At 41.4% G+C, this 13,900-nt stretch overlaps 1 protein-coding gene across 1 annotated transcript; it reads right to left on the bottom strand.

Annotated features, from left to right (window-relative positions):
* Nucleotides 1-2,117: 2,117 nt before the first annotated feature.
* LOC124595923 lies at nt 2,118-9,217 on the bottom strand. The gene is made up of 3 exons (XM_047134837.1): nt 9,183-9,217; nt 6,655-6,879; nt 2,118-2,597 (listed from the first exon to the last, which is right to left on the bottom strand). Exons 1-3 carry the CDS (start codon nt 9,208-9,210, stop codon nt 2,536-2,538), a joined length of 315 nt encoding a protein of 104 aa, XP_046990793.1. The 5' UTR covers nt 9,211-9,217; the 3' UTR covers nt 2,118-2,535.
* Between the last annotated feature and the right edge of the window lie 4,683 nt (nt 9,218-13,900).

Below are 13,900 nucleotides of genomic sequence, written 5' to 3'. Positions count from 1 at the left end.
ACTTTATAATATGGTAGGGCATATTTTTTACCATTACGTTTCCCTTCAGGTTTTTGTAATTAAGCCGAGATGCCACCAATTGCACAACGTCAGTTGTTGTTTATATCGATCTGAAGTTAGTTGTTGTTTATATCGATCTGAAGTTGTTTATACTATTGGTCGGCACAGACAACTGAACACTCAACAGACGCTATGAGAGGGTTCTCCACATTGTCTAAAACATGGTTTATTAATTTTGCATTCAGACCTCAGTCTTTCAAGTGTTTTGATGTTTTCCATAGCTTCATCGCCTCTGACGCTTGTCGCTCGAATCTACCAGACTTTATTAACATTCTACATCATTATTCTTCATATACACACGTTTACTCCTCAACATAGTCGCCCTAAAGACGAACACAGTTCTCGCAACGAGAAACCAGTATGCTAATACTATCACTGTAGAATGTCTGACATTGTCGACGTTAGTACTACCTTGCCTGCACCACTTCATTGCTATCAAAGTGAAGTCCTCAAAGGTGTTGCTTCGGCTATGGAAGCAGATGATAGCAGACTGGGACAAAGTCGGAATTGAATGTATGATGATGGATGACGATGAACCCGAGGCGTCTGCTTGTTGCAGACGCCGCTACGTTCGTTTCTGGTCTGGCTCTGTCACGCTGAAGGGGAGGGTGCTCTGCGTGTGGACGAACACTTCGAATTCGTGATTTTAGTTTTCTGAGTTTTTTCTCAGGCACCGACGAAATTACGTCAGACAACGCCATATTACACTTCACAATTCGATGTCTTTTACCGGCAGTTTGAGTGATCGATCAGGAAAAGTCGACTAAATCCGTGATATGTATTTCTTCAGCCGATGTAGACAATAGAATAAAGAATTGTGAAGAATTTCTTTTCAGCAAGCCCTCGTAGCAGAAAATTATTCTGCATCTAGGGAACGGTTACCATTCTGAAATGTTCCGCACTACTCGCGATGAATTTCGTAAATTCATTTTTTTTTATCATTTACATCGCCATATTCAATAAAGTCTTAGCATTTTGTCTACTTTGCATGGGTTTCTTGTCTGCTTGATATACCGACTATATCACAACCGCCAATAGTCTGCGTTATATTTTTTTTCGGTTTTTATCTCCAACAACATTACTGCCCACGTGGTTCAGAACTACCTGAGCATGCGTTTAAGCAGTCTATATCTCGTGATATTCATGGGCTATCAGATGTGTATTTCTATATTCTAAGCCTGTAATTAAGGTCTACTTCATTTTTGTCAGCTTTCAGTTAAGTGTCACTGAAATTACTTACAATTTGTTCATATACATTTACAGTTGTCATAAAATGCCTTCCAAGAGACAGCCAACTGAAGATTGTGATGCAGCTGTGATTGTTTCCGTATTTGTCCAATGGCATTTATTTATACAACAGCTGAATAGTTCACATAAATCCCTTATAAATACAACAGCATTAAGTTTTCGTTAATTTCATAAACAGTCAATTAAGTATAGTACTTACATATATGTGAAATCTAAAGAGAGAAATGTAAACTGGACCGCGGTCCCTGCCAAGGATGGGGGATGTGGACAACAGCAGGGGAGGGTCCTGGTGAAGATACAACGACTGTTTGTTAGATTTTTACTAATTCATAGAGCGCAGACATTCTTATATATATACCCTCAATTTTCTGGCACGATACAGCGTCCCCTACAAATATTACGGCATCGCAACTGCAGGTGTATACGTCTTTAGTTTGCGAGGCGACTTCAGATGGCAGGATGTGGCCGCGTTGCTACCACGGGTGGCAACCAGGGGTTCTGTAACGCTGCAGATGGCGTCGTTCCAGTGGCACGGCGATGGCGTTGCCCAGAGTGCAGGTCTGGCCATCGGTGAGGAGCAGGAGCAGTCGGATGGCCGGCCAGAGAAGCCACCATTTTTTCTGGCTTTTAACTATTTCATGTGTTATCCAGGAAAGGCAAGGACAAGCCACTGTGTCAGTCATAAGTCTCCGTAGTGTCCATCGGTGTCATCGTTCCAGTTAAAGTGTTAAGGCAGGAACAGGGTATTTGGATGGTCCATGGTTAGCATGAATGGATGTTGTGTATTTTGTATAATTAATACGCAGTTATACTTTGCCACTATTTATGTAAAGCTACAGATTAGGAAATGTGTTCTACAATTGATATATAACAGTTGAGGACATGAAAGAACAGTTTTATTGTGTCAGAATAAAACTATTAAAAGTCCAACAGAAAGATACAACAGGCTAAACCATGTTTAAAAAATAATTCTTCCACTCAGTTTGTAGCCTGGTTGTAAAGCTGATTTATTGCATATCTTGAAGCAATCAGAAAGTATCACAAAACAAGATATGTTGATTCCACCAGTTTTTCTTGCTAGTGAAAGAGGTAAGTTCTACACTCTTGGAATTTACTTCTTTCTGTGAAAATTGTTGATGTCTTCAGTCAACAGATCAGCCATCTCGTCTTCACTCAATCCTAGACGAGTCAGCTCCTCCAGGATGAGCCGACACACTTGCAATACTCCTAGTTCTTGGGACAGTCAGACAGGACTGGTTTACACAGACTCTTTGGTTTCACCACGTAAACTACAATAAATAGAAGAAATATATTTTAATAGAGTTAGAAACTATGAATAGAAATATATACCATTATACATTTACTACTGATAACACAATGATAAGTCATCAACTATTTACATGGCATGAATTTCATTTTTCGCTCTCTTATGGTGCCATAACAGTGAGATTGTGGAAGACCTCTAGGTACCTAACAGGCAACACAGTACTGTCAAAATAAACCCCACAGCACGAATATCTATTGCCTATTAAAATATCACTTCGCTAAAAGTTAAGACCAAAGCCCATGGAGAACTTCATGTAGCTTTATGTAATATAATTCGGATAGTAGAACTCAGATTCTACATCGTAGAAACATAAAAAATGCATCACATTTGAGAATCTAACAAATAACTGGAAAAAAGGATTAAATATGTGCTGGAAATTGCTCTGAATAGTTTTGGTGAAGAATGTTAATGAGTTGCCTTTTCGTAAAGTGCCGTATCTTGAAGCAATCAGAAAGTATCACAAAACAAAATGGCAGCAAGAGAGGGGAAGAAAACCAATGTGCACTCCGTGTGCATACCGGGGGGAGTCATTCCAGATGTGGAAAGGGTCCTTCCGATTGCCATGAAGGGTACAGGGTGCACCCATCTGCAGGTGGTCTCTCATGTCGGCACCAATGATGTGTGTCGCTGTGGATCGGAGGAAATCCTCTCTGGCTTCCGGCGGCTATCTGATTTGGTGAAGACTGCCAGTCTCGCTAGCGGGATGAAAGCAGCATCGTCGACAGGACTGACTGCGGACCTTTGGTACAGAGCCGAGTGGAGGGTCTGAATCAGAGGCTGAGACGGTTCTGCGACCGTGTGGGCTGCAGATTCCTCGACTTGAGCCATAGGGTGGTGGGGTTTCGGGTTCCGCTGGATAGGTCAGGAGTCCACTACACGCAACAAGCGGCTACACGGGTAGCAGGGGTTGTGTGGCGTGGGCTGGGCGGTTTTTTAGGTTAGATGGCCTTGGGCAAGTACAGAAAGGGCAACAGCCTCAACGGGTGCGGGGCAAAGTCAGGACATGCGGGGACCAAACAGCAATCGGTATTGTAATTGTCAACTGTCGAAGCTGCGTTGGTAAAGTACCGGAACTTCAAGCGCTGATAGGAAGCACCGAAGCTGAAATCGTTATAGGTACAGAAAGCTGGCTTAAACTAGAGATAAATTCTGCCGAAATTTTTACAAAGGTACAGACGGTGTTTAGAAAGGATAGATTGCATGCAACCGGTAGTGGAGTGTTCGTCGCTGTTAGTAGTAGTTTATCCTGTAGTGAAGTAGAAGTGGATAGTTCCTGTGAATTATTATGGGTGGAGGTTACACTCAACAACCGAACTAGGTTAATAATTGGCTCCTTTTACCGACCTCCCGACTCAGCAGCATTAGTGGCAGAACAACTGAGAGAAAATTTGGAATACATTTCACATAAATTTTCTCAGCATGTTATAGTCTTAGGTGGAGATTTCAACTTACCAGATACAGACTGGGACACTCAGATGTTTAGGACGGGTGGTAGGGACAGAGCATCGAGTGACATTATACTGAGTGCACTATCCGAAAATTACCTCGAGCAATTAAACAGAGAACCGACTCGTGGAGATAACATCTTGAACCTACTGATAACAAACAGACCCGAACTTTTCGTCTCTGTATTTACAGAACAGGGAATCAGTGATCATAAGGCCGTTGCAGCATCCCTGAATATGGAAGTTAATAGGAATATAAAAAAAGGGAGGAAGGTTTATCTGTTTAGCAAGAGTAATAGAAGGCAGATATCAGACTACCTAACAGATCAAAACGAAAATTTCTGTTCCGACACTGACAATGTTGAGTGTTTATGGAAAAAGTTCAAGGCAATCGTAAAATGCGTTTTAGACAGGTACGTGCCGAGTAAAACTGTGAGGGACGGGAAAAACCCACCGTGGTACAACAAAAAAGTTAGGAAACTACTGCGAAAGCAAAGAGAGCTTCACTCCAAGTTTAAACGCAGCCAAAACCTCTCAGACAAACAGAAGCTAAACGATGTCAAAGTTAGCGTAAGGAGGGCTATGCGTGAAGCGTTCATTGAATTCGAAAGTAAAATTGTGTCTACCGACTTGACAGAAAATCCTAGGAAGTTCTGGTCTTACGTTAAATCAGTAAGTGGCTCGAAACAGCATATCCAGACACTTCGGGATGATGATGGCATTGAAACAGAGGATGACACGCGTAAAGCTGAAATACTAAACACCTTTATCCAAAGCTGTTTCACAGAGGAAGACCGCACTGCAGTTCCTTCTCTAAATCCTCGCACAAACGAAAAAATGGCTGACATCGAAATAAGTGTCCAAGGAATAGAAAAGCAACTGGAATCACTCAATAGAGGAAAGTCCACTGGACCTGACGGGATACCAATTCGATTCTACACAGAGTACGCGAAAGAACTTGCCCCCCTTCTAACAGTCGTGTACCGCAAGTCTCTAGAGGAACGGAAGGTTCCAAATGATTGGAAAAGAGCACAGGTAGTCCCAGTCTTCAAGAAGGGTCGTCGAGCAGATGCGCAAAACTATAGACCTATATCTCTTACGTCGATCTCTTGTAGAATTTTAGAACATGTTTTTTGCTCGCGTATCATGCCATTTCTGGAAACCCAGAATCTACTATGTAGGAATCAACATGGATTCCGGAAACAGCAATCGTGTGAGACCCAACTCGCCTTATTTGTTCATGAGACCCAGAAAATATTAGATACAGGCTCCCAGGTAGATGCTATTTTTCTTGACTTCCGGAAGGCGTTCGATACAGTTCCGCACTGTCGCCTGATAAACAAAGTAAGAGCCTACGGAATATCAGACCAGCTGTGTGGCTGGATTGAAGAGTTTTTAGCAAACAGAACACAGCATGTTGTTATCAATGAAGAGACGTCTACAGACGTTAAAGTAACCTCTGGCGTGCCACAGGGGAGTGTTATAGGACCATTGCTTTTCACAATATATATAAATGACTTAGTAGATAGTGTCGGAAGTTCCATGCGGCTTTTCGCGGATGATGCTGTAGTATACAGAGAAGCTGCAGCATTAGAAAATTGTAGCGAAATGCAGGAAGATCTGCAACGGATAGGCACTTGGTGCAGGGAGTGGCAACTGACCCTTAACATAGACAAATGTAATGTATTGCGAATACATAGAAAGAAGGATCCTTTATTGTATGATTATATGATAGCGGAACAAACACTGGTAGCAGTTACTTCTGTAAAATATCTGGGAGTATGCGTGCGGAACGATTTGAAGTGGAATGATCATATAAAATTAATTGTTGGTAAGGCGGGTACCAGGTTGAGATTCATTGGGAGAGTGCTTAGAAAATGTTGTCCATCAACAAAGGAGGTGGCTTACAAAACACTCGTTCGACCTATACTTGAGTATTGCTCATCAGTGTGGGATCCGTACCAGATAGGTCTGACGGAGGAGATAGAGAAGATCCAAAGAAGAGCGGCGCGTTTCGTCACAGCGTTATTTGGTAACCGTGATAGCGTTACGGAGATGTTTAATAAACTCAAGTGGCAGACTCTGCAAGAGAGGCGCTCTGCATCGCGGTGTAGCTTGCTCGCCAGGTTTCGAGAGGGTGCGTTTCTGGATAAGGTATCGAATATATTGCTTCCCCCTACTTATACCTCCCGAGGAGATCACGAATGTAAAATTAGAGAGATTAGAGCGCGCACGGAGGCTTTCAGACAGTCGTTCTTCCCGCGAACCATACGCGACTGGAACAGGAAAGGAAGGTAATGACAGTGGCACGTAAAGTGCCCTCCGCCACACACCGTTGGGTGGCTTGCGGAGTATCAATGTAGATGTAGATGTAGATGTAGATCTTTCATTGTTCACGGTGAGGTAACATTTTACCGTTAAAGTGTAACGTAAGGATAAACATTTTCCCTTGATAGTTTGATTTAACTCATATTCTCACATTCACTTTGGAACACTTCAAAAATTTTATAGCCAACAGTTTGTGGTTATCTTGTCAACAATGGATACAAAATCGTGCTATGGAAAGTAACTTACCCTTCGGTAGTAGGTTGTAGCAAGAATACAGCTTCAGTGAATTGGCATACAAGTATAACTTGTTGTCTGCCTGGACACAAATGGTATCGTCGTCTTCTTCCGCGTACGACGCCGCCACCAATGTTCTCACAGACGGGATGGTGGCGGACGGCTGTTCCTCACCCTGGATGGCGGCAGTGGTCGACTCTTCTGGTCGTCCGTATACCGCCGCAACTGCAACCAATGCTATAGAAAACAATGAACATTATTACAGATTGCAGCTTTGTCTACTGGCTGTTGGTGCAACTTTACCATCTAGCGCTCTGATACTACTGTCAGGTAATCTGACTGCCATGTGCTAGCTTGAATATACGGAGATAAGGTGCAACTCAAATGACTAGTGCCACAATTCTGCCACTTGCAAATCTATCTCCTCTGGATGGTAATGGTACTCTGTTGTCTGGTAGACTCTAAGTTGTACATATATCCTAAGTAACTGTTATTAGGAAAGCTGTAGCAGCAGATTACGGCTTATTTGTGACACTTGTGTAGAATGCTAAAAGATGTTTTGTACCACAACACGAGACTGTTTTGGTACCTAATTGCTGATATAACTCAACATGTTGCTCTTAACAGAACAAAACGGATACTGGGAAAGATAATGTCAAGGGTACGATGAGGAAGTGTCACATGCCCACTACTGATCACAATACACTCGGTATAAAAGAAGTGCTGCATACTTAGAGAGGTAGTTTGGATCAAGCCATTAGAAATGTCCAGTACAAATGGGCTCAAAACGCTTTCCGTAAGAGCTATGAGCAGTTTGGGAAACTGTAAACCGTATTGATAGTTCTGGGTAGGTGCAGCACATACATTAATTCTAACTGAACCAGTATGTGTTGTGAACAGCTTGTGAAAACCATTTACATTGTGGTTTTTTCTCTACTTTTGCCATAATAATGGTAGCCTCTTATTACAAAGGCCAGTACCAAACACTATATTGAGCATGACCTTTAGCGACGACTCACAAATGCAGGTCATATGTAATACCCGAAGTCTCATGTATTTTTCAGCTACTTCCTTTCATGAGTTTATATTTCTCGTAACTACATCTACTTATGAATTTTGTCATTAATTAAATTTCATCGAAATATAATGTATGCTGCATGAATAAATAAGAAATAATTACATAGATCGTTGTAATAAATAAGCTGCCAGAGACAAAAAAATTATGTTCAACTAACGCAAAGAATATATTTCACGGAAAAATAACATCATTGTCGCGAACGCACGCAGTCCTAGAACAGAGGGCAGAGATGAGATGCGAAGCGTCTATGGTGCGGTGGAGACATGTGTGACGGTCCGCAAATGCCAAATGGAGATTGTTATCGAAATGGTGTTACAGACCCAGGTCGATCAAACTATCTGACAATAAGATCAAACTGGAAGTGATTCAAATTCAATTCATATTTTATTGACAAAAGTATGCTGGCTAACTGACAGTCAAAGAAAGTTTACGAGTTTATGTTGTGTTCTGTAAATGACTTTATTGCATATGTGCACGTAGCATTAGCATTAGCAAATAACAGTTGGCATAAATGACGGTTTCTATGGCATCATTTTCGGAGTAACCGGTAAAGAACTGTACTCTGTTTTGGCCACGATTTAACATATTTTAAAACAGACAGCATTATCACGAATTACGTAATACAGCATAGGTTCTATGGACCGTTGCTAGTCGTTGCAGAATTATAATTAACATTATTGCATGTTAGATTTCAGTGTTCATGTTACACGTGTCTTCGCATCTAAGCTCATGCGAGTTCACTTCATCTTTTTGCCCCATTACCTTTCTTGCCCGGTACTTTCGTGATTAGCTATTTATCAAATTTAACTTTTGCCCCTTTTTGTTGCTGACTTCCTTTCTACTCAGCAATCTAAATTCGTACAGACGACATTGGCATACCCAGTTACGGCTAACTAAAGCAAAACTTTATTTATTCCCATTCTTTTAATTTATATCGTTGTTGCACTCAGTAATTACTCCAGTGTTAACGATCAGGTAGTAACTCACTACGATCTATCAGCAAACATTGATATTCGAATTAGGTGCCTTGTTTCCATTTACTATGGAACAGTAGGTACACCTGTCACAAAAAATATTTTTCTAGTTCAGAGACAATATGAATAGTACATGCTGCTACAAAACAACAAAATAACGCCATCTCATTTGATTACTCATTACTTTATTACATTCTGTGGATGATTCGAGATAGCAAACAACTTATGTAGACATGATGTGTTTCAAAGTAGTCAAGATGGACAAGTGCTCATGCCCATTAAGGTGTGCATTTCATAGTCCATGTGCAAAGGAATTTTTCTTGTTTCCGTCCATACAAGCATCTCTCAATATTGTGGCAGTGACCAATTCTTCTCCGAGTGTGTAAATAGATTTTCAAGCGAATTGCTGTCTCAGAAATCATGTAAGAAGAAGGTAGAAAAAAAAATTGTATCGTGAAAGAAAATTTATATTTTCTGCCAATACTTACCAGCAACAAAGAACAGAGCAGCCTTCATTGCACTCGATAAGAAATACTACTGCTGCCAGTCTTAGATTTTCGTTTATATATGATTAAACACCCAATGGCATAATCGAATGTTATCGTACCGTTCCTTTCTGATTTTCCGTTCCGGGAACTGTGGTGCAGCAACAAGCAGCAGATTGACTTTCCTTGTTTTTGGCAAGCTGCATTATCGTTCGCTCTGCCTTATTTATTACCAACGCTATTTCAACAACCGGGATAAAAAAGACGGGTTATCATACTGCACCGTTCACTTCCTTCTCATTCGACGTAGCCGCGCGGGGTAGCCGCGCTGTCTGAGTCTCCTTGTCACGGTCCCTGCGGATCCCCCCGTCGGAGGTACGAGTTCTCCCTCGGGCATGGGTGTATGTGTTGTCCATAGCGTAAGTTAGTTTAAGTACCGTGTAGGCTTAGGGACAGATGACCTCAGTAGTTTGGTCCCATAAGACGTTACCACAAATTTCCTAGTTTCATTCGATGTCATTGGAAGAAGACGGGTATCTGTCACTTCTCTCTCAATTCGGTGTCATTGCAGTAAAACCGAGAAAACAAAAAGACGTGTTTCCACGTAAGTTAAGTGCCACAGAGCATCACCACAGCTAAGTTGATATGTCACACACGTCTTGTGGGCAGTCCCCGTTAAATGTGGATTGAGAAGAGAAAGCTCTAGTAAAAAAGTTAATTCCTAAATCACCTCATAACGCTTTTTTTAAAATTAATACAAGACAGTTTACCCACAGGCTCTAAATGAAGATTCTTTTTCTATCAACGAAGCCTCTGATAATGCAGTAAGGCTCAAATCCTGAAGAAATGAAATGTATAGATGCCACCGATCGTTCATGCTATGTACTTTGCGATCCAAACAGCTTTCCATTTTGAAGATGAGAGCCCTGTGCCTAGAGGATAGTACACCTACGAAATAAGTGCGTTGCGGTTATAAATATATGCACTGAAGCGCCAAAGAAACTGACGTAGGCATGCGTGTTAAAACACAGAGATATCTTAGGAGGGAGAATGCGGCGTTGCGGACAGCAACGCCTATATAAGACAACAAGTGTCTAATGCAGTTGTTAGATCGGTTACTACTGTTGAAATGGCAGGTTATCAAGATTTAAATGAATTTTAAAGCGGTGTTATATAGCCGGCGCTTATGCGGTGGGCCACTGCATCTCCGAGGTAGCGATGAAGTGAGGTTTATCCCGTGCGACCATTTCACGATCGTACAGTGAATTTCAGGAATCCGATAAAACATCAAATCACCAACATCGCGACGGCTGGGGAACTGGGACAACAATGACTGAAGAGAATGTTTCAGCGTGACAGAAGTGCAACACCTCCGCAAATTGCTGCAGATTTCAGTGTAGGACCATGAACAAGAGTCAGTGTGAGAGTGATTCAACGAAACTTCATCGACTTGGGCTTTCGGAGCCAAAGACCCATTCGCGTACACTTATGACTAAACGGCTCAAAGCTTTGCGCTTCGCCTGGGACCGTCACCACCGACAGTGGAAGGCTTATGAGTGGAAATATGTTGCCTGGTCGGACGAGTCTCGTTTTACATTTTATGGAGTGGATGGACGTGTACGGGTACGGAGAAAATCTCATGAATCAGTGGAACCAGTATGACAGCAGCGGACGTTCAAATTGATGGAGGCTCTGTAATGGTGTGGGACGTGGGCAGTTGGAGTGATATGGGAGGCGTGATACGTCTAGAAACGACTCTGACGGGTACCACGTACGTAAGCATCCTGTCAGATCACCTGCATCCATTCATGTCCATTGTGCATTCCGATGGACTTCGGCAATTCTTTGGCTCTCCACTGTAATATATATATATGAGTAGATGAAATCTGTGAGCGCTCTGTCAGAGGGGCATGTTAGATTCTTTTACACACTCATTTTGCCTGTAACGGGTATGAAACAGACGCTTTCTGGCGACACTAAGGGTCGCTTGAAAGTAGAGACGAGTACTACTTTTTTCGGCTGATTCCAAGTAAACAATCAAAAACTTAATTGCAAATATCAGCATAAAAGTTGGAGCAAATGCTCCTCACGACTCTTCGGAGATCAGTTGTATACACATTTTAAGTGGTGAATCGATAGAGCCTTCCCATATTTAATCAAGTGCGACATTCGTTTTAACGAAATGTGTTCACAGGTCAGTGAAACCCGAGCTCCGAGCTAAACGCCCTCTCACCCCAAACCACTGACATTTCGATTTCAGTGGTATGAATCGAGAGCTAACAGGAGGTCAGGAAGTATGTCTTTTGTGTTTTCTGATGAAAGTTGGTTGTGCATCACTGACAATGATGGCCGCTGAGGGCCTGCAACCAATTTGTGTGAATGCTATACACCCTGGACCTATACCGGGAGTCATGGTCATGGGTGCGATTTCGTATGTTGGCAGGAGCACTCTCGCGGTTATCCCAAGCAGCCTGAATCAAAATTTGTATGCCGATCTGTTGATTCGCCCTGTTGCCCTGCTATTACTGAATAGCATCCCATGGGTGATTTCCAACAGAATAACACTAGCCTACACAGCACTATTGCAACATAACATGCTCTGCAGAGTGTCGACATGTTGCCTTGGCCTGGTCCACCACCAGATCCGCCTCCAGTCGAGCACCATGAGACGACAACTCCATATTCATTCACAGCCAGTATTAACCGTCCCTGTACAAACGAACCAAGAGCATAATGCATACACGCTTGCGTATTCACATTCAACATTCTGGCTGTTACACCGGTTTCTAACGTATCAGCAATGGCTTATTTCGCGTTTCCGTTAACCTGTGATCGTACGAAGACAGTCACTTGCGTACGTTGTTTAGTCAAATGTATTCCAGATTTTTCAATACGCTACGTCAATAATTTCTGGTGTCGCGACTTTTTTCCTCAGTGTATATTAGATGCTACTCAAATAGTAGATCAGTACTTTGTATATAGTTTGGATAAGCACGGATTTTGTTGATTGCTTATATAGAGGTCTTTCCCATTTCATTCATCTCAGCCAGCAGGCATGACCTTCATTTTATGCTCAAAGTATCTACACCGATGTATAAAGGGTTGACAGACATTCAAAGATTATATTGTATCCGTGCATAGGAATGACTAGGTTTCCACGGAAGATCTGGCGTCATTGACAGAACATTTGCCAGTGGAGACTCATGGATGAGGTTTTTGGAATTCATTGACTATTTACACCACCTTTCATTTATGTAGTCTATGGATTAGACGTCGTCTGGTAGGACGACCTGATATGAATTCTGCTAGCTTGTGCGGTATTTTAGTACACATTGTACAAGATTTCTGTGAGCAATCAAAAGCATACACAACAATGGACCAATAATTAAAACTCCAGAAATGAGCCAACGAGACAGACCCGCTTCAAATTCGTACAGGTTCTACTATTGACATATTTATAGCACATCAGAGACTCATTTTATAGCCCATTAAGTGTGTAGCCTAGAATTGCGTTTTGTGAACTGCATTCCCAAGAGGGCTCACAACCCGTTTGTGAAAAAATGGTATGCAAACATCGCGACCTGAGCCCTTGCAGTACTACCGTTACCTCTGGCAAGCTTCCGTTGGCTCGACAGCCGAGTGTTGTTGTAAGGTTGTTACTTTGATTTGCTATGACAGGGGTACAGATATTCAATAATAGCGGGTTAAAAGCTGTGAGCTGTCTGGGGAAGTTAATCTGGCATTACTAAGCAACTGTTTCACCAGGTATCTAGTCTAGGTTTACCAAATTCCCAAACAGACTAACATTAATTTTAATCTTTTAATAGTCATACAACAACCGGTAATATATATATATATATATATATATATATATATATATATATATATATATATAAAAGAGAATTTAAATAAAAAGAAAGAACTCAGTTTATATTTGGAAATTTATTTTAAGATTGATCATTGAAATTTCAGCATATTAAACGTGAGTTATAACTGAGCTGGTGCCTTGTTTAGGACTGTGAAAATGTGAGTTTGTAATCTTACGGAAAACATCAAATATAGAGCCAAGATTGGGATTCTGCATACAACACTGCATTCATAAAACAACACACAAAGAACATTGAACCATATGCAACAGAAAATTAACCACTACCAACAGATTCAAATTTTCACCCAAAGAAATTACGTTCGTAGCACAATCCTGTCCGTCATGTAATTACCACACACTGGTATACTAAATTCATATTAACTCTTTGTGAAATCTTCGCGAAAAGAATAGCTGAGGGGTACTTTGATGATTACACCACATGCTTCACGTGGTCAACTTGGTTTACACAAAGAGTGTAACTCCACAATAACTTTGATAATTATAATAAATTAGATCGAAAAGCAATTTACAAAAGAAAAACCTCGAACTGGTTACTAACGTCTTACTATTAACCTGATGGGTCAAACAGTTATATAAGCACGTGGTACTGGTCTCGCAAAGTACACCCCACGTGGGTTGAACATAAAGAAAAGTTGCTATATTGAAAAATATTGTCAAGACGAGACGTTATAATCACACAAGCATTCGCATTTAAGATTGATCTTAGTTAGAGTTACTGATCAACACGTGGTTCCACTTTACGCACAAAGTAGTGACAAATACCGGAAAATAATCTGAACTTCACACGAGAATTACACTGCGCAGCAATTTAAGATAACATTAGATATTTTAG

This window comes from Schistocerca americana, chromosome 2, assembly GCF_021461395.2.
Source record: "Schistocerca americana isolate TAMUIC-IGC-003095 chromosome 2, iqSchAmer2.1, whole genome shotgun sequence".
Lineage (NCBI taxonomy): Eukaryota > Metazoa > Arthropoda > Insecta > Orthoptera > Acrididae > Schistocerca > Schistocerca americana.
Note: the sequence above shows the minus strand (reverse complement) of the source record. Positions and strands in the feature narration are given on the sequence as shown.